General features: G+C 39.5%; 1 protein-coding gene and 1 long non-coding RNA gene across 4 annotated transcripts in view; both read left to right on the top strand.

The window, feature by feature from the left end:
* The window catches only part of LOC122973839 (inactive ubiquitin carboxyl-terminal hydrolase 53), a 33444-nt gene extending 19260 nt beyond the window's left edge, over positions 1-14184 (top strand). For both annotated transcript variants that reach the window (XM_044341607.1, XM_044341606.1), the window contains exons 11-17: positions 1137-1283; positions 2623-2769; positions 4907-5699; positions 6608-6681; positions 11688-11754; positions 11849-12582; positions 12695-14184. In XM_044341607.1, coding sequence (XP_044197542.1) covers positions 1137-1283; positions 2623-2769; positions 4907-5699; positions 6608-6681; positions 11688-11754; positions 11849-12582; positions 12695-12771 — 2039 coding nt within the window. In that variant the 3' untranslated portion in view covers positions 12772-14184. The remainder of the gene's footprint in view (positions 1-1136; positions 1284-2622; positions 2770-4906; positions 5700-6607; positions 6682-11687; positions 11755-11848; positions 12583-12694) is intronic.
* Positions 14185-16459: 2275 nt separating this feature from the next.
* The window catches only part of LOC122973557, an 84933-nt gene continuing 79589 nt past the window's right edge, over positions 16460-21803 (top strand). Inside the window, exon 1 of one of the 2 annotated variants that reach the window (XR_006400080.1) lies at positions 16460-16784. This is a non-coding gene — a long non-coding RNA (uncharacterized LOC122973557). The remainder of the gene's footprint in view (positions 16785-21803) is intronic. The other variant, XR_006400079.1, reaches the window with a different exon arrangement.

The following is a 21803-nucleotide window of genomic DNA, read 5'->3' as shown; positions in this document are numbered from 1 at the left end:
CACTTTAAGACTGAAAGTTTCAAAATCAGTCTTGGTTCTGTATTCGTTTATATCAACAGTTTTGACTGTGCCAACTTTTACTGCAATGAGGAGCCTAATAATGATGACCTAATCATAATGAACGTCAACTGTAACAATTTCTGTTGTCAACATAGTGGCATTATATCACCATTTCTGTAAATTGTAACATCCCTTTTAGATGCATTTATCTTGGTTACTAGTGCTGTCGAGCTTTATTTATTTTTCTTTGCATTAACTAACCACAATGCTATTCTAAGTGACCTGTTTGATCATAATGCCATACCATAAAACACCCATTAATATGAACGTAAACTGTGGAAGGCTTTTGTGGTGCATTGACAAAGGTGTCCAGCTCTTCTTGTTGAGTCTTCATAGTTGTAAGAAAAGTACAGAATGGTTAAATCTACCATTAGTGTTTTGACAGAAGTGGTGTTTAAAGTCAAATTGGAATGTATGCAATGCAAAATTTTGAGTCAGAAGTTTGAATTAAATGTTTGACTGGTGAGTTAAAGTGTGACTTATTAATCTTTCTAACTGGTGGTTTCACTTTAAATAAAAATTTTGAGTGCTGTGGGTTTCCTGAAATGTGTGCAGAGGGACTACATGCACAACTTAATTAACAGTAAATAAAATGTCCTTCTTTTTATAAATAATTTTAAATGGAAATCAAATTCAAGAAACACAACAAACTCTCTCTTTATAGTGTGTAAAATCCCAGACCATATTAGTTGCCTTCGCAGGCAGTAATGAAAATGTGTTGATGACAACAGCTGAACATCTACGCTGTTTGGATTATATATCCCAGGATTTGTTGGGTAGGGGAGGTTTTTATCCCCTTTAAAGATCCTCCTCCAACTCTCCATGCTGGCTGTGCCCCAGGTCCATGCTGTGGCAGCCGCTCACTGCCCATCAGAGCTGACAGGGCGCCGGACCAAACTGGATGATCCTCCAAAACCAAGAAGAATATTATGTGTTACATTATTACAATATTTTGTAGTTGAAATGTTTCTTAGTTTCAGGTGCAGTCTGTGTATTTGTTTATATAGAATTACTGTTATATCATGAAACTTCAATAGTAACATATGTTGTTGTGTTTCTTCTTTTGTCTTACTCAGGCTTTGAGTCTTCAGTTTCAGCTCCCAAGAAGCTGGACCTCACCAGGGAGAATCTGAACGCTGTGTTGAGTCAAAACTCTTTCAAACAGAAGAGCCCTTCAACCTTTAGCCGGGGAAGTGCTCAGACCAGCGGTGGACGGGGACCAGGTAAGGGACAAAAATAAAGGAAATATGGACTGAGCATGTTGTGTTTGCAAAGCAAAAGAAGAGGGAGAGAGATTGATAACCCAAGATGCGAAGGAACATATTGCGTAAATAAAATCAAGAGTCAGGGATTGGAAAAAGTCTCTAAGGATGTAAGATAACAAACATAGTATGAACGTGTAATTTAGACTTGTGTAAATGTCGTGTTCTGCAGTGAATAAGAGAAGGAAACAGGGATGAGTCACATTGCGTGGTGGTTTTAGTTTTGAGCCTTGAAAGACTCTTCAATTTATAAATATTTTTGTCTACAGAGAGCGGTGACAAACATGGATCTGGCATAGTAACCAGCAGAAGAGATAATTAAATGTCTTCGCTGTAAAACTAAATCTGGCCATGTTGGTAATACAGAAGGGATTTAGAGACCCATGTTGATGAGAGGTCACAAAGACCTACCAATTCTGCACATAAGTCGAGAGAAGAGTGTAAATTGAGATTGAGATTTTCTAAGATGAGAAAATGGCCTCACTGGAAAGACAAGGCAATGCAATCTGATGTCGTAACAGGATACACAATTGTGCAATTGCACATATTATTTACAGCCACAATGATTAGTCGATGAGTTGATTGTCAGAAAATGTGACTCTTGAAAGCTAGTTGCGTAAACTGTGGTGTAGGCAGGGAAGATTGCAAGACAATAAAATGTCAGCTGTTGCTCAAAGCTTTCAGAAGTGTCAGAGACAAATGATTGAAATCTTATGTATCATTTGGGACTTTGTGAGTCCCAAAAATATAGTCTCAGAAAAACACGCAGCGTTTTTTTGAACCATCATGTTCTCTTCACAGCGATTGCTGTTGAAAACTCAGACAGCTAACAGAGCCACAGTATGATCATGTTTTCCAGTGCCATGACTAATCATGGCATTTCAAAGTTAATATCTGCCAGCAACGGGGCAGAGAAGCCTCTACATTGCCATGTTTCCACCCTGCTGCCTGCTCCCTCTTGTAGCAGAAAATGTACCATATAGATCAGTACAAATATGTGCCATCTACACACTCAGCACCTGCTTAGTGCCTGAGGGTTGCTGGGACTAAGAGGTGGAAAACAGTGTTAAGGAAATGGATGTAGTGACAATGGGTATCTAAATGTACTCCAAGATAAAAATACTTTTAATGGTGTCTGCAGTGGTGGAAATCCCCTCCTGATTCAGCAGAGGTTCAACTTAAACTGAAAAAAAGATATTCAGCATTAATTACACACTGGCTATATGCCCTTTTTTCTCTCATTGGGGAAAATGTGTCAAATGCCTGATTTGTAATACCTTACATATCTCTGGTTTTGCAGTGAAAATTGGCACCACTGATCCAAAGAATCGCCTCAGGGAGATTTCTAGAGAAGTTGCCCAGAGAGCAGGAGAGATGCGGGGGATGCATCCATCCAGAAGAGAGCCTGACAGGAGCGGTCAGCAGAGGCTGGAGTCACGATACAGAGGTTGGTCACAGATGTATAGCATGTAGATCTATAGATACAATGCAGCACATACACATACACACAAGAATTACCAGGCTTTATGATACAAAAGGCTAGCCTTTCCACTTCTCCAGCCCTTATGTAACCCTCGGTTCGGGAGCAATGTGTCAGAAAGGGGATTAAGTGCTGACGTCTGTTGGAGCCTGGCTTCATCCCACTCTCTCATAGTCAGAGCCATTGGTTCCCCTTTCTGTTGTTTACATGAACATTTACAACAAACACACTATAAACTAAACAGGTCAAAACAAATAGTGATAAATGTTGTGTTATTTAATTAGAAAGTGAATTTATCTCTAAAATGTTTTTATTCCTGCCACTATTTTTCCTAATGTTTCCTCTTACTTGTACCTCACAGATTGAGTTTGTTATGGTTCCAATCAGTGGGATGATTGGTCGGTCGCGTTAATACTCTTGAAGTGCATCATTGGTTTCAGTTGAGTATCAGTGAAAGCATTAGGGAACACAACTGTAACACGCTTCCAAATCCTCGTCAACAGCAGTGGCCCGTGTTAGCACCGAGCTCACGTACCATTATGATTGAATGCAGTAGGCTAAAGGAGGCTAGTGTTGCTGCTGTGATGAATGGCAAGGCTGGAGGTGACACTACATTTAATGTAAGTAGTATAAATTTCACCGCAGCACAGATCATGCTCAGGCTAGCACTTTACGAAAAAGTCGTATCCTGGAAAATAAAAACACTTGAGCAACTTTGCTGCTCACATCAGACTGTGGGATAACCCTTTAGGTAAATCTAAATAATCTCTGACTGTATTGATTTCTCTTCCAAAATGATCTGCAGCCTTGTATGCTGTTGACAACACTGAGCCAGCACTAGAAGCTCCTTAAAACACGCTGGTATCAGTATATGAGCAAAAAAGGTAGACAGAAATGTTTGAAGTGATTTAAGTCTGGCTCACAGTCAGCAAAATCCAAAGCAACAGGGACTCCATCTCTTGAGGGCTTATTTCCAATGGCTGACAGGTCTGTGTAGTATTAAATTCACTTTTTATACCTTTTTACACCACAGATCACATTTCAATGTTGACACCATTACAAAGCGCATAGCCTCTGATTCATAGATTAACCATAGAAATTAAATGAAGAATAACTTTAAGTCCTTTTTCTGCTTTTCAATAAAAAAATAATAATCTTGTTGATTTTTAATTTTGAAATAAAAAAAACATCAGATGCTGTTCAGAAATCCCTGTTTTGGAATGTGTAGATGCATAAATGTGTAAAAATAAGTGTGGGTGTGTAGTTGCCCATGAAGGAACCAGTTTCCAGGAAGGATGTCTGGCCATATATTTTGAAAGTGGCTATTATGACTAGAAGTGTCCTTGGAATAGCGGACACACATCCGTAGCACACTATCACTATCATGTGCAGACGGGTCACTTGTGCATTTGGAAAACGGATGTATGCATATATACACACAGAGAAACACACAGCAGCAGAGCACTACCTTTTATCATCAGTATTTGCATGGATGTCTGTACAGGAGGCTCCTCTTTGTGTACACGCCGCAGAAGAAAATCGACTCCTGTTGGCTGTAATTTACACCTCCCTGTCATCTGCAGACATAAATGTCAGTAACCCCGCTGTCGTCATGCTCCTCCTTCACTTTTGCCCAACCTGCTGTGTTCTTTAGCACAGCTTTATGCCTTGCTGTCAGTGAAAGTCAGTTTTTGGTCTTGGCAATGGTATTCAGAGCACTGTTTTAGGCATCAGGTGCAGCAAGAGAAACATGTCAAACAGATGAAATGGTGTGAAAAATCAGCCTTAGTTTGCAGGAAAAACATCTGAATTGTTTTGCATCGCCATATGTTTCTTATAGTATACAGCATTCTTAAAAGATGATTGAAAGATACCAAATGCATTCAGTTTACAGAGTTGATATGGCTTTTTGATTGGCCTTTTGGAGGTGAGGGAAGATTGATGTATAGGATAAAGATTCTTTTCCGACTTGGATGTACTGGTTAGAAGTTTTACAAAGAAATCATACTTTTGAATCAGAACATGTGTTGAATTTTTTGAAAGGTGAGTTCAAGTCGAGTTTCATAGTTCAAAGTCTCATGAATCTTCTTTTATTTAAACTCAGATCCAGGTCAAGACAAGACCTGCTCCCGCTCTGCCTCCCCTCCAGAGAACGGCTTCAAAAAACACCTGGAGACTCGCCTGTACAGCAGCCAAGGAAAGGGTCCCACCCGGACTGAGCGACCTCCCCACCTCGGCAATCGGTCCTCCCATGAGCCCTCTCGCTCTCACTCGAGGGTCCAGGTGTTACCCAGCATGCCCAGTGGCAGCAGCCATCACAGCCGGAGACTAGACCAGCTCTCCAATGGATATGATACCGACAGCAGCCAAGACTCTCGAGAGCGTCCTGGAAGTGGAGGGAACAGCCGCAGCAGGTCCAGCCGTCCGTGGAAGCCCATGCGGGAGGTGCTAAACGTGGACAGCGTTTTAAGCGGCGTTAGTCCCAGTGGTGGCAATTCTGTAAGTGAAGAGCGAAGGCAGCACAGCCCCAGGAGAAGACCCAACAGTCAGTCGCCCTCACGTGACCGAGAGCGGGACAGAGATTTTACGTGGGGAGGTCGGGAAGAGCGCAAACCCAAGAGCCTTATGACCATTTATGAGGACGAGCAGAGGCACGAAACAGGTGGCAGCCGAAGCTCGCTGGACTCAGATGGCCGGGGCGGCTACAGTGACAAGGACAGGTCAAAGGGCACAGCAACTCTTAAAGTCCGCAGTGACAACTGGAAGATCCAGCGAACTGAATCTGGATATGAAAGTAGTGACAGACTAAGCAACGGCTCAGCAAATCTTGACTCACCTGTGGTAGAGAACCTTTCTTCCAAGGACCTGCGGCCAATACCTGAGCTGCATCAGACGAGGTAAAATGTTTTAATCAGCCCATTTATTCCAACATATTTTATTACAAGTACACAAAGTATGACAAAAATAGCTGTGCCAGTACTTTTTTGCTGTGTGATGCTGGTGTCAGAATGCGGCTTTGTCATCATCTCACGCCCTCCTCGTTTAAGGTTTTGAGTCTCAAAAGTGCTGCCATTTTTAAATAATTAAACATGACAAACAAACTGTTCTAAGAATAGCAAGACCCATGTAACATAAATGCACACGATGCAGATACACCAGCCTTTATTTATTTATTACGCTTGGCTGTCATTTGTTGGCTTTGTAGTACAGGTCTTGTTTGGAGATAATGATCCCAACTAGCTGACAACTCCTGTACTCAGAGGGGAGAGCGAGCAGATAGCTGACTTGCTCAACTGCTAGTGCATTATTCAAGCCTATGTCTTGACAGTATATTGGTAAAGTGCTCTTTAATTATTAATTCTTTAAACATATGGTTAAAATGCTCTGTGACAAGGTTTAGTCCTTAAATCACTGAGAATGTGTAAAACCAGCTTCTTCAGGTTTATTATAACATCTTACTGCAGATACAGAGCAATGCACTTATAGAGGCATAAAACTGCAGGACAAAACAGGCTTACTTTAAAAGGAATGGGATAGTTGTATGTGTGCTGTCTTGACATTTAAGCAAATAACGTTGCATGAATTAGTATCAGATTACACCGCTGTAAATCATTCAGGATGAAAGTGTATATTTAGGCTGAGGTCATCAGGGTTTATTTCCCCCTTTTTTTGCTCACAGCACCATCTTAGTCCTTTTTAAGAGATCAGTAAAGGGAAAATCTACATGTTGAGTAAAAGATCATGCACTGAAATATCTTGTGGCATTCCACAATGCATACATAATTGAATTTATTTTATATTTTAGGGATCACCTCCCTCAAAGAAGAAGTGATGATTCGAAGGCTGATATATTGCACTCATACATTACATTTTCCACTGGTAAGTAACTCTCTCCCCCTGTGCACTGACTTATTTCTCCACACCAATAACTTTGTTTGGAGTAAAAAAAAAAAAAAAAGTGCATATTCTGTCTATTCCTGTCTAAGCTAGCATTTAAAACATGCTCTAGTTCAGATTGTCATTTACCTCTTTTTTTCCCCACCACTAAATCCATGAGGAATATACATTTTCTGTCTATTACATTGTGGAAATAATTCTCAAATTGGAAGCCTTCCACAAAGCTTGGCCCCTCGACATTAAAGAAATTTCCTCTGCCCACTAGACTTCCGTGTGCTGTACGGATCTGAAACATTAAGATAGTACGCCGCAATTTCCTTGATTTATTGTTCCATCAGTTGTGTTAAGGTCACAGCCTGATTGAAGGGATACTGTATGGAAATAAGTGTGCTCCAGTTCCTCACTGACTGGCCTTGACCTTTTTTCCTGAGTAAAGTTTATGTTATGCAGCATGTAGAGAAATGTACATGGGCTTTAAGAAAGAAAAAACCCAAGCATAGAACAGGTTTTGTAGCTTGAAATTGTATTTTGGTGTAAAAAAATCGAATAATTAATAAAATTAAATTCAAGTCTCATTCAAGGCTGAGGGGAAACACTTAAAAATCCTAGTTTGGCAATAATGTCTGTACCTTCTTGCACAGTGAAAAAAGAACCTTGAGGATGTTATTCATTTTAACTGCAGTGAATTTTACTTTCTTGGAGCAGTAAACTCAAAAACTTTTGGATCGATATGGATACAAAATCGGGGGAAAAAATCAGTTTATGCCTAACTTCTGTCTAAAAAAAAAAAGATCTGTAAAAATAAAAAATGATGAGCCTCAAATATGAGTCATATTAAGAAGTTGCAATAATGATGGCATGAATAGCATTAAGGGGTTTGTTGACTGGACACCTTTCACATTCTTTATCTAGCACACGCTCACTATCTTATAATTTCACAAATATCTCTGAAAAAAAGCCTTACTAATTCTCTCAACAGGAATACACAGAGTTAATCCTGAATAAGAGGGGGAGATGAGTGAGCTTGTAGGGGCCACCCAGCTGTGCTCAGCCGGGCAGAAAAAATGCCATGACTGGGCCTGTCAGAAGGTGGTATTCAAACATGAGGCAAATAAAATGCCATTTTGTAGCTCTGCAACTATTTCAAGGTCCCAAAGAGCTTCAAAGTAAGGCATAACAACGGTAACTGAGAACGGCATCCTCAATTTAATCTATGCCGAGTTTTATTCAAGGCCGAAAATAGCTTTTACACAAGTGTGGTGAGTTGGGGAAACAGAAGCAGAAATGCGTAATGTTTAATGCTGGTCTTGTTATTGGCCTGTGAGCATCTGCACATGCAGAGGGATTCATGTGAAACAATCTCTGGCAAACACTTCTGAGGCATGGTCATGCTTTCACTGCTGAAGATATGCCTTTTGATTTGGTTTTGCCCAGGTCTATATCTGATAAAGCAGTGGTTATTATTGATTACACAAACCTCCATTTTGTACAAATTATTTTGGAAATAGTTTTGGGAAATTAACCTTAGATTATGATTCTTTCTTGGGAGAGAATTCATTTATTGAGGTTATTTGCCCCCTAGTGTCTTTAAGGAGACATGACAGTGTCTATAGATACACACTTGACCAGGATCATTCACTTGCTTCCTCTTTGATTGGGAAAATCTTGAAAGATTTTTTTTTTTTCATATTTGAAAAGTATCTACAGCTGTGTTTTGAGTTAGTGTAGGTTAATTTGATAAGCCTTGAAATACTGAATTGTTTATTGTAAAACTGGTCATAATGTAAATGTTTATGGATAAAAATCTCTGATAGGGCCTTTGAGGTCTTTTCTACTGTAGCTATTTTAGAATCCGTATAGGATATTTACGCCGTGCTGTCTGCAAATTGTGCAAATTGTATTGACAAGCTGCAGTAAATGTGTCCAAAGTCAATTTGGCCTGACTTCAGCGGTGGTAGTCTGGCGTGAGCTGCAGTTCCAGAGAAGCCTGAGCAGATTCCAGTAGTCCATTAAAGTCCGAAATCCTTTCTAAAAGCACATTCATGTGGGAAGGGAGGGGGGTTGTGAGGAGCACAGTTGACATTTTGACCACAGACATTTATTCTTATGTTCTAGATCGTTTGTTGCATCAAAGAGGGGATATAAAGTTAAGACGGGGGCCTTCTTGGTTGCCTTAATGACAACCTTTTGTCCTTGTTGCAAATAAACCTCAGTGAGCTACATCATGCTGAAATGGAAATTGTAGCGGAACATCCTGTCTATAATGGCAGGAAAGGTCACGGCTGCCACAGAGATGGGGGGGAATTCTGTACACTTTAACCTGCTGTGTAGACAGTAAATCATGCCTTTGCTCAATTTACCCTGATTGTCTCCGGTGGCTCCTGCACGCCTCATCAAGACTCCATAGAAACACACTTGAGAAGCTGTTAGGGCTCTGTTTGCACTTGACCATATGACCTACTAGCCGTGTACTTAACTGACACCTCAAGTATGACACAAATATTGTCCTAAGATGATGTTAAACTATGCTTACTACATTGCGTGCCTCTGCCTTTGTGAAACAATGCTTCTGGTGCAAGTTTCAGTAACAGATAAAAGGAGTATTTTATCCTTTTTATCCGATTAAATGGATTTGTTATACATTGCGTTTGTTTGCAAACATCTACTGCGGCGCATGTCTGTCCATGAGTTAGTGTGTTGAGAGCTGTAATGCCTCTCTGCTTAGTCAGCCTACTCAACGAGACAGTGACTGATGTGATAACCAAAGTGTTAATGCCATGGGATGAGGACACATTTATATTGTGGCCTAATGTTCCCATGCCTGAGCCACATCAACACACACATACACAAAAGCTACTACTAAATGTTTTTTTGGTGTTCTGGCCTCTGATAGATTCAATTTCAATCAGATGAAAGGGTATGAAAGGGTTTCAAAGGTTCATTTCTTTCCTCCCCTCACAGTAAAGTTCTTCATGAAAAGCTGAACTGCAAATATGCATGCAAATCTGATTGATGTTCAAGAATTTTAAGTACCCCAGACAGCAGAACGCAGAAAACTACAAATCTTTACTTGACAGCCTTAGAACGGAAATGTGTAGGGTTTTTTTTTTTTGTCACATCAACTTAACTTCAAAGGACTGTCAAGAAATTTAGCATGTACGATTTCTCAAAACCTAGTTAGGGTTTGCTTTCATGGTCTGTATAGAGGCACGTTTTCTTTTTCCTTTGGGAGTTTCACACTCTGGCAGAAGGAATAATTGAAATGATGTCAAATCACGTCTCTGTTCCCCTCAGTTAAATGCCTTGAATAACTTATTAGTGGAGAACAGCAGCTCCCAAACAGGTGTCTCTCCTCAACTTTCTCAGAGTAATCCCTTACGCTGGAATGTGATCTGAGGCAGGTCCGTCAGTGATTTACATCAGGAGAGTATATCTTTATACTCACCAGTGTTTTAAAGCTGAATATATAGTAGCACACACAGCATGGGACTTAATAAAACAGCCACACATTTTGCAAGAGCAGAAAAACTTGTATATGCATACTTAATCCTTTTTTATAACAACCTCACTTCATGTTTTCCTGTTAACATGGGAATGTCAGGGATATTTTATTGTACACCACTTGGTGTAGTTTAGATAGTGCATTGAATGCCACTGAACCGCAATCTAATCCATGCATTTAGAGTACATGGACGGCTTCCCAGTGCAGTAGGCCATGTAAACAGCAGGACACCTTGAGTACATCTGTTTTGCTGGCATTTGCAGCTACAGCAGTGATCCCGAAATTCCACTGTAATGAATGTTCTTTGGATATCAGCCAGACCCCAAACCTGAGGAACTGAAATGTTAAGTTCAGATAGAATTACAGTGATGATTTGATAGCTGTTGTCTGAAAAACCTTTTGATTTCAACAGTAACAGACAGTCTGGCAACCCAACATCACAATCGCCTTGCCCTTTTGTTATCCAGCTGCTTTTCTCCTTCAAGCTCTCTATTGGCAATTGTGCACGTGACCATAAAGATGCAGGGATTTTCGAAGGAGAAAGGCTTGTAAACTGCATCCCTTTTTAGTTTTGAGAATGATATTGTTACACTTGCTTGCCAACATCGCAGATCAGCAGCATCAAATTGTGAATTGCCACATGGACTTAGCGGCTTAAAAATGCAATAGTGTTGTGGAGGGGATCTGGAGTCTGGAGTCTGACCCCGGCGTAATTGCATGCCAGCACAAAGGATTTAGCCACTAATGCTTTGAGAGAGCACAGAAAAAAAGAGGGTATGCTGACACATCACAGATGGTCCTTAGCCACTCACTCTCTTCCTTGTCCTGTTAGTCAGCTGTTGTCTGTCCCAGGCCTTGTAAATCACACCCACCCTGCTAACTTGGCTAAGCTCCACACCACCACCCCCACTACCCAGGGACATGTTTTTAAATATGTGTTTGTGTTGATCTAATGAGTGAAATCAGCTATTATCCTCACATTATTGCAGTTTTAATTCATTGACATTACACCAGAACCTGATTGACCTTGTTGGATAGAGAGTTTTACTCTCTTTTCATTAGGTTGTGTATTTTGCAACTTCTGAATCTGCTAGAGTTCATCCTGGGTCTTTATTTTTCATTAGGACTATTAACTAAAAAGCTAACAGGGCCTGGATCTGAACCCAAGTTCCCTTTGAGGGGCCATGTTCTTTGGCTGTATCAGACAGTCAGAGTGGTACACAGGGGGCCTGAGGGCGCTCTGCCAGACTAGCTGCTTTGATACTTCCTCTCCCAGCACCAGGCAAAGGGCCTCACCATGACCCCTGTTAGGTAACATGTCTTTGCTGGAGAGACATAGAAAAAAAATATTTTGGCCGCGTTCAAATAGAAACCCATGACAGATGTTACTTAGCTCTATTTTTGAGCATCTGGTAGTGATGATCATGAGTTCACCAAATTAGTATCTTGTGATATGAAGTGCTGATGAGCTTTTATTATTGTCTAGGTGAACAAGGAAGAAAATCTCCAGATCTGCAAGACACAAACATCCTATCTGGTCAGATAATAAAAAGGTAAAACAGGAATACTGCATAATATTTAAAAAAAGTCAGTTGGTACAAGGATCCTGTAAAATACTGATGTTTGTGTTCTTGCGCTTTTCAACAGAAGTAGAGCTTTCCGATACACTCCAGGAATCTTGGAAAATGAAAATGGCCTGGACAGCGAACAAGAGGAAAATGTGGATGGCAGCCCCGTGAGCCCCATGCCTCCTTATTTAACAAAGACCAGCAGTTCTGAGTGGAATAGCTCAGATGACCTCGCTGGACCCTTCTCCGAACAAGAAGAGACTGGCACTGTGGCCCACATAGACCCTTTCCTGCACAACTACCCCCCACCGTTACCCCCCAAGACCTTTGGCAACAGTCATGCTGACCCATCTGACACCCACTCGCAGCCGCTGGAGGTGCCAATGCGGTTGAGCCCCCGCAATGAACCCAAAAATAGCTTGTCCCCACTCTCGCACACCACCCTTCGTCGGTGGATTGAGACACCTGCCGAGCACAGGCTTTCATCAGACGCCAGCTCAAAGTCTGGGTCATCAGACCAGGACAGGAACGATCTTTCGGCCAGCGAGAGTGACGACAGGTTACCTAGTCCAAAGCCCAGCAACAACGATGGTACAGACTCTGCTTCTGTGACAGATATGGTTCTTCCCACCACTTACTTTTCTGTGGATAACTGTATGACAGACACTTACCGGGCCAAGTATCATAAGAGGCCTGCCTTGTACATGAAAGTAGAGGACCATACATCATCAGGGGAGAGTGACGTAGAAGGGAGGGGGCTCCCTGTAGCAGATGTTAAGCCACCAGAGCCCTCCAAAAGCAGATCAGAATCAGGTATCCAGTAGTATACAATATATTTGTATTAATACTATAGTATTTGAATTACATTTTTTTGGCCTTTTTGTGAACGTTTTCATAGATTCAGTGTTTGGCTTTTGTTTTGCAGGCTATTCTACGACTAAGACTACTGCAAAGTGGAATCCAGTTACTCCAAAAGGACTTGATGAGCATGGTTTCCTATGATTTTAGCAAAAGCATCAATGGACCTTGTAAGATCCCATGACTGGATGCCAAAAGGAACTGTTAACTGCTTTCTTACAGGGATGTGTCTTTACTTGTCATGACATAAAGTTCGACATGAATGTGGATGCCAAAGAGATTGGTCCTGAGACATTGTAAAAAGAATTGCAGAGGTCCTTAATAGAGATCTTGCTGTTTTGGTATGAGCTACCAATAGCTTTGAATAAATATTGAATTTGCACAGTAGATAGCACCAGAAAGGTACAGAAAGAAACACGCCTGAAACATTTTACTGTTGATTATGTTCAGATGTTTTGAATTCACAAGGGTCGGGTTAGGTGAGTTAAGAATGTGTCACAAAAGCCACTTTACCACACGAGATTAAGAGAAATTCACATGAAGACATAACCTTTTTCTTACAGTTCTCTCATTCTATGGAAAACTTTTTGTTTATTTGTTGAACTACTCCCATTTCAGTGTTATCGAGTGTTTTTGACATGATATACCTACCTTTCAGTGGGTTTTAAAGAACATGAGAGGTTCTAGTAATATTCAGAACTTGTTTGTTTTTTTTGTTTTTTTTGTTTTGTTTTTGCTGGTTTTTGAAAGTAACGCTACTTATTGGACACTCCTGGCACGACTTAAAAATGGATCCCAAGGATCCGTGTGAATATGAAACTCACAAAGGTTTTTGGCTAATGAGAACTCCTCACAGGACTGTTAAAGTGAGACAACTTACAGCCATGGATTACTGATGGTACATGGAGTTTAATGACCATTGGAAATAACATACAAAGTCATATGACAACCAGAGGAGGTCTAATATGCCAAACAAAACAACTCTGATAACCACTGTGGTGTCCAGGGGCTATATGTTAAATTAAATGCTAATTGGCAGAAAAGTATGTGGCACATTAACTTAAGGCACGTCCCTATCTTCTCACATGCACACCTGCACACCTCCTGTCATCCCTACATATTAACTGTGTTCTATGTCTTTGCACTGTATTTCTGGTTGATCATTTCTCGTTTCACACTCTTAACAATTATAAGCTTCCAGTTTTTTTTGTTTTTTTGTCCTTAGCAAAATTGATAAATTTATCAGTTACCTATCCTGTTTCTTAAAAATAGCTCCTATTAGTAAGTCTGCACTGGTAGGAAATGGACATGTCAGGATGTTTTTCTTTAAGAGGGTTATTAATAAAATCTTGTAAATCTCTGTAGTGTACTATTTTTTGGTTCAAAATGTTTTCTATATGCAGCAAACTTTAATGCACAGTGCCTTTTGTATTTTTCTATGTCAAGAGAAGATTGAATTGGAGCCATGATTTGTACAATTCTTTCTGAGATTTTGTAACATTTTATTTTATTTTTATTGATTAACGATTGTTAAATAAACAATTTTATTTAACCATATCTCTGTGTCAAGCTATTTTGCATTCATGAACAAAAAGGTCCAAGATCAGCATTTATATTATCGTAGGTGAGAGGAAATCAGGAAATCTGGACTAAGATCAATGTGTTAGTTATTAAAATATAGTCATGATAAACATTGTTTTAACTGAATTCATTGATGCTGAAGTTAAACTAGATGAGTGGGTCTAAGAAATGTTAGAAAAGATGGTGTTCTGCTGCCACCTGCTGTTGTTTGTTTTTAATGCACCTACTATGAAGTGGTTGCCGTGCAAGTGAAACCCTCAGCCTGTAAACCAGCATGTAGTTATTCTGCTTTACTTTGACACAGAAGCATCAGTGATCAACATATTTTTAACTTTCCCAGGATGTAAGATAGTGTCCAGATTACAATGAACATCAAATTTACCTCTGTCAAGTTTAATAATTTACCACTATGGATTCAACATTCTTCCATTTGCACTCATTGGCAATGTAGTTGCCCATGAGTCTTTTTGCATGGCCATCAGTTTTTGTAATACTGATAATTTGGCTCACTAGAACTTTGTGCTATGTAGGTGTAAAATGCAAACTGTGTGTTCTTATGATTTTAGGCTCTTCTATAGTGAATCATTCCTTTATCTTGATGAATCTAAGCAAAAAGTAAATACTTGCTTCATCCTCAAGAGGGAAGTAGAGAACTTTGCAACTAGATATTCATAAGACAGCGCTGTAACTTTTAAACTTCATCATTTCAAATTATCTATGTTTGCTGGTTTAACATGACATCATGTATGTATTACAAAATTTCGGTGCACAAAAGCAGTGGAAAGTGTGCATTTCATTTAACGTCACACTGATGAAACTCCTGCCTGCAAAAAGATATTTTAAGCATTATTTCACTTTTATACATTTTCTAACACATTGACCTCAACATGTTTTCATTCTCCAGAGGTATAACAAAGACCACAGGTAAAGTGATAAACCACAGGTATTTCAGGATTTTACTGAGCCTTCAACAATGCTGGAAATATCCAAGATAAGTTCCTAAAATAGACATGAAGGTGTGTAAATGATGAAACAAAACAGACTTTTGTCTGACCAAAATGATAATAGCATATCTGGCTGAGAAAAAAATAAATAAATCACTTGTAAACTATTTGTTGTCACTTCTTGTGTAAAGAGAACTCAGAAATATAATTAAGAATTTATTAAATACCAACCTGAGACCAGAATAGAATTCAATCTTCCAATGTTCACTGGAGGAAGAAAATGAAAATTTCATGCCATGCAATGTATTCAGAGAATCCTGACAGTGTCCTGCCAATGCTCCTCATTGCATGTGTGTGTGTGGGTGTGCGTGTGTTGTCCACCATCCGTCAGAGTGGGACTCAGCCTGTCAGTGTGTGTTCCTCCTCTGCAGCTGCCGTACTTCATTAGGGGCCATCCGCTGAGCTCAGTGCTCCACTGTCAGAGTCAGACTTCTGTTTTCTCATTTCTCCTCCCTTTGCACTCTCTCTGTTTCTGTCTCTCTCGCTGGCAAACTGACCCTCAAGCTCACTCACATCCTTCATCCATAAGATTTCTCACTCTGTCAATTTACCTCAGTTTTTCCCCTCTTGCTAAAAAATCTCCTGCCCTTGCTCTTGCACCATCTCTTCTTCCCGTACTGCTTTTTTTCAGCTGACCTCCTTTTTCTTTTCAGGGTTTCTTTAAATCGGCGGTTTAAGAATCAACTTGCACAGTTGATTTTCTGGCTTTTTTCTGATTAATTTTCTCCCTTCTTTTCATGATGTTCTTTTAAATACATTTAGCAAGATTGTAATAAGGAAACTGTAATACTTCATGCCTTAGAAATAATTTGTGTTTGGCCCTGATGCTGCCTTTAAATGCTGTCAGGAAGCTTCTATATTTTTTGCTATTCTGTGTAAATACTTGACATTAAATGACATTACAACATGTGTGAGCAGGGCAAAAACCTATATGCAACAATATTTTACAAATTAATTATATTTACATTTCGAGTTCCATGGTCATAGCCTACAGCTTATTGAAACTAAAAAGGTTAAGGGTGAGATGAAAAGGTGTAAGAATAATGAAATTCACCTGTAGTCATTAGAATAGGTCGTGTTTTGATATATTAAATACATCTGACATCGACATTATGTTATTCTCCTGAACTGTGACTGAGAAAACAAAACAGCCACAATAAATTATTTTGTGGCAACGTAAAAGAAATGGTGTTAGTAAATTAAATCTGTGAGGGAAGGGGAATTTACGAGGACTTCCTGAACGCAGCATTGCAAACTCACCTGTGAAACACCGCCGCGGCTAATTAGCAACACCTGGTGACAATATGGCTGCGAAGGAAACCAAACAATAACGTTAAATGAAGGAAAAAGTCGTTTATTCAAGCGACAATTCATTTTATTGTCGAATATGTTGGTGGTCAAGTCCACAAAACTGTGTTTAACCCTCGGACATAGCGTTAACTTTGGACAAGTCATAAATGCACCGAGCTTGAACAGTGTCTTTGCCCTGGATAAGACATTGCAACCCTTAAACATCAAAGAAATCGAAGACACCGTCCTAAGGATGACTAAAAGCAACATTTTCCTCCACTGGTGAGTCATGGTGTCTCTGAGACCTTTTTTTTTTTACGTATTTTTTTACGTAAAAAAAAACAACTAAGCTATCTCTAGCTACTACGAAGCTTAGCTAACTGTTTTATTTGAAATTTTCGGCAGAATGCATCACGTGTTGCCTTCCCCATAGGTAAGGGGACATCTCTAATATCTAGTGAATGAAACATAAGTGAAATATGGTCATTTTACTACTGTACTGCCCCAGAAAACCTTGACCCAAGTTTTCAAGATACAAACTGTAGGCTAAATACAGACCCCAAAAACTCCAATACAGTGAATCCCTTATGAGTTAATTAATGTCCTGAGTCACTTTGTCGGCTAATGTTAAACTTGTCAAATAATGAGGTAAATGTATCTGCTGTTTCTTGTACTATTCCTCCCTGCATAACGTTACGGCTTAATAAAATTTAAACGGGTGAGTAATAAGTACAGGACCCCTACAGTTGTCATGAAAGGGGAAATTAGCTATAGAGACCTAAACTGTTTCTTGTACCAGGCTGTAAACATGTTTATTTCTGCTGTAAAATTTTAACATGGGGGTCTATGGGGATTGACTCGCTTTTTGGAGCCAGCTTCAAGTGGCCATTCAAAGAACTGCAGTTTTTGGCACTTCCGCATTGGCTTCATTTTACAGCCCCAGAGGTAGCCGCTTAGTGCCACCACTCGCAACTTCCTGAAAGCTGGCCGGTTCAGAAAGGAGTGGGCTCATCGGGAGGGCGGCCTTAAAGAGACAGGAGCTAAAACTGTCTGTTGAGAGACAGAGGCTGAACTGAGGGGCTGTTTAAAGGGCCAGTCTAAGATAAATAAGGAGTTTTTTGAACTGTGAATCATGCAAAGGTACTCTACTTTTCAACTCTCTTCAATTGACTGTTACTGAATTGTGCTTGGTTGTGTCAAATACGAACATGTGTAGCTTTCCTGGAAGAAGCATCTAGTGGCCATCGGAGGAACTGCACTTCCCATGGCTTTTGGTGATGTTGGTTGCTGTTTGGGTATAACTAGTCAAAGCTAGAAAAAATGTTTGGAAAGTAATAAGTAATGACTTTTCAGCTTTAAGCTTCAAGTTTATGATTTTTTTTTTTTTTTTTTTGTCCAGATCTCCCCTTGTGAGGGAAAAGTAAATTATACTTTCAGTGTGTCCTATTTAAGAAGGGGATTGACATATCTGTGGTTAGAGTTGTGACTGATAGATTTTTATGTCAGCCAGTTATATTTGTAATAGATTTGTTAATTTTTGTTTTGTTTTTTTCAAGTTTATTCTTACTGACTTTACCCACCTAATTTCTTAGCTTTTTTCAGATTTTGTTGTCTGGTCTGTATTTCTTCCTCAGCAGACCAGCCTGTGCCCAGTTGTGTGCATGTTGTGCGAGCACAAACACACACACACACACACACATGCATACACAGCCCACAGGCTTCTGTTCTTGTTGTCATCCTGACAAGCAGTAGGAACAGGATTATGGGTAGAGGCCCTCTTACTTGGGACAGAAGAAAGTGTGAAATCTGATTGCTTCAGAAGATTTAAAAAATAGGACCCTGTGAGGTCCATGGAATCCTAAATATGAGCAGGCTGAAGAAGTATAACAGTAGGGTGTAGTCTGTTCTGGGGATTTGCCAAATTTTCAGACTTGAGAAGGTGGCTTAAGAGAAGACAGAGAGAGAGGAAGCCGCAGGGTGCCTCGGTGGCAATAGCTACTTTTTTTCCAGCATCTTTTTTGCAAGTTTGGTTTTTGATAATGGAATACTGTTAACTTGATAAAGGATGTTTTTGTGATGTCAAGATATTTTTGGTACTAGATACTTTTGAGCTAGATATCACACAGTATAGTGTAGTAGATTTTTGAAACAGTCTCACGTATCATGTGGTGACAAACATACAAAGTTGTGAGGTGAAATATTTGACATATGGGATGTCTGCTGTGACATTATCATTATTCATCACTAGGGGGCATTGAAGTACTGTTTTTGTTCCACTCCTGCCTGAGGCTGTTTGGCAAAGCCCACTTGCCAGTTTCCACCACTTCCACTTATGTGCCTCTTCCACTTGCCTGCATGAAACAAAATCACTATAATGACTGCATGGTGCAGAGAAACAGTAGCAAAACACTGAAATAGAAGAGCTGTCTTTTGGGAAATAAAAACAGACATGACGACATGTTTCTTTTTTGTTTTTCCCTGGCAATGCTGGAGTGGAGGAGGACACACGTTGAGACTAGTCACATAATGCCAATCTCATGTCATAGAAAGACTCTGGAGAGGCTGAACTGATAAAGATAGTGCGGCTTTGATGTTTGGAGGCTTCGGCACCACATGCTTCATCATGCAGCATCATATGGAATTGTTAGCTGTATGCCTCCCCATCTTTATCTTTTTTTTTTTTTTTTTTTAATTTACCCATTTCCAGACATTTTCCCCTCCGCATTATGCAAAACTCGACCCAAGATGGTTTCCTATGACGACACGGTTTTGTTTGTGTTTGTTTTTGTTGCCTACTCATGGTATGTTGTTTGTCTCTCTGCACCGCTGTCGGCTTTCCTCACTTGCAACAAATCAATATTATGCCAGAAGGAAGCTTAGACTCTATTTAAACTCTAAAGGATTAGAGTGATAGAAAAATATATAGAGCAAAAGAGACAACACTGAACTTGAAATGTGTCTTTCATTAATAAGTGCTTGCTGTTAACTTGCCCCCCCCCCCCCAGATGTTTTTTAATTGTAATTTGAAAATTGTAATCCTTTCTTTAGCTGAGAAAACAGTTTTTTTCTTTGTGCCGCCCATAATCGTTCTGCTTTTCACAAAGGCCACACTGATTGCATGTTAGTGCTTTGACCCCAGCAGATCGCTTTTTAAAACTCATTTAGAAAACTGTTGACATCTTTTCTTTGCTTTGATCGTTAAGCCCTGTAAGTTAACGTTAAACTGTAAATATTCAGACAAAAATGACATTAACTGCCATGCCTTTTGAAAAGAAATGTTCAGTGTGTGTCTGTGTGTGAATTTTGTGTTGTCGAGGTATACTGTGAGACTGACCTTAGCTTTGATTAGTTGTTCAGACTACATGTCCTGCATGCTACTCGAAGATTTTGTTGATTTAGTTGGATTGGTTCAGTTTCAGTTCAGTTTTCTATAAATATGTATCAGTATCTGAACGTAACAAAGTGAGATGAATCTACCATATAAACACTCGCCTCGTCCTGCAGTAACAACTCGTATGATAGTATCAGTCACAGACACAGTAGTTGTTTTAACTTTGTCCTTTTGTTTTTTAGACAGATTATTGCCATATATGTCAGCCTGTATAATATACAGTATGTGAAGCATCATTATTATTTTTATTATCATTATTTGACACATTTATTTCTAACAAAATGATTCTATAAATGCCTAAAATATGAAATATAATTTTCACTTTAAGTTCAAATTTGAGGTTACTGGTCGGCCTCACTTACTATTAAAGAACACTGAGCCTGAAAAGAAAACCCACTTTAAATGGATTAATTCTTACTTATAAAAATATAGTTTTCCTCTTTTGCCACTTTAACTAGGCTATACAATTTAACCTGGTGAAAAGAACATTGAATATTCAAAGAGGCAATATGACTGGATTATAGTAGCTAACAAGTTCTCTGAATACAAATGTCTCTTCAGAATATTCAGTATTATATAGGGCCAGGAATTACAGTAGCAGAGAACAAATATACTGTAAATGTATTTTGAAAGAGAACACTAACGACAGTAATTATCAGCAAGTTTCAAATAATTGCCTAATTGTTCATTAATAATAGTCATATTATGGTAATTCCTCTGTAAAATATTGTACTGAAATATGTAAAAAAGCCTCAAAATGGCCATATCTGTTGGAATTACTTACACACACATTAGCAGGTGGTAAAAGCGTCCACAGTTCTTATTGCCCAAGATGATGTGGTAAACACGGGTTCAAGTAGAAGCTTGCTGGATAGAGGCTCGTGCCTGCCAGCAGAAATGGGGCGTAACGCATTGTATCCCTGTACCTCTAGGAGCATTGCTTTTACTGTCTCCCTGGAAACCATTACTGCGCTGCCACTCGCAGGCAGTCTGTCACGGATTCAGGTGGAAACACAAGCATCTTCATGTGCCAGTGAGAAGAGAAGGCGAAGTAGAAATGGGAGGAGCGTTTACAAATGGCTCTGAAGTCTGCAGGCTTAAAGGTGTTGATAACCACGGATTAGCTCTGCCTTCTCCCTCAAGCAGCTTTAGTTGTGTGGTCTCTTTCTCTTGAACCTTTCTACCTGTTTAAACAGCATGCAGAAATGCACATATGTGTACAAAGAACATGCGGGTGATGTGTTTGATTGATGAGGTTTATTAAGTTTTATAATGATTTTGCCATCTTCATGTGTTCTCTGGGTGGTGTATACATACACCATTAACATACTGGGCTCTCCTCTACTTTAGAAATGTTAACATGATATTCATTTGCAAAACTTGAAACAGTACAGCATATGTCCTGTGTACAGTCCAACCTTGACTCTGAGGGTCAACAAGGTCATCTAACCTTTAGTCATTTAAAGTATGCTCACTTGTGCTTAGCCTGAAATTGCTTTGAAACTTTGTCATTTGTTTGATGCCAAGGAGGAAAAGCAACGTTATCTTTGCTACTTGTTTAAACAGACCATGGATGCATATAATTTGTAATCTCCATCATCCACTCCTCATGTATTTGTGTGAACAGCTTTGGTTGCAAGGATCAGTTGATTGACATTGTGCAAGCAGACACAATTAATGCTCTCAAAGACTTTTAGTATTCAGAGTAACTGTTTTTTGTTTCTGTTGTTCCTTTGCTCGCTACAAATGGTCAAGCTTGATGCTCCTGTGTTCTGAGACTGCCAAAGCATCAAAGCATTATTTTAAGGCTGCAACTAATGATTATTTTTATTATTTATTGCCTATAACTTGATAGAATGTTATCTATAAAATGTCAGAAAATATTGAAAAATCTCCATCACATTTTTCCT

This window comes from Thunnus albacares, chromosome 22 (genome assembly GCF_914725855.1).
Source record: "Thunnus albacares chromosome 22, fThuAlb1.1, whole genome shotgun sequence".
NCBI lineage: Eukaryota > Metazoa > Chordata > Actinopteri > Scombriformes > Scombridae > Thunnus > Thunnus albacares.
The sequence above is the reverse complement of the archived record's forward strand: the minus strand, read 5'-3'. Positions and strand labels throughout refer to the sequence as shown.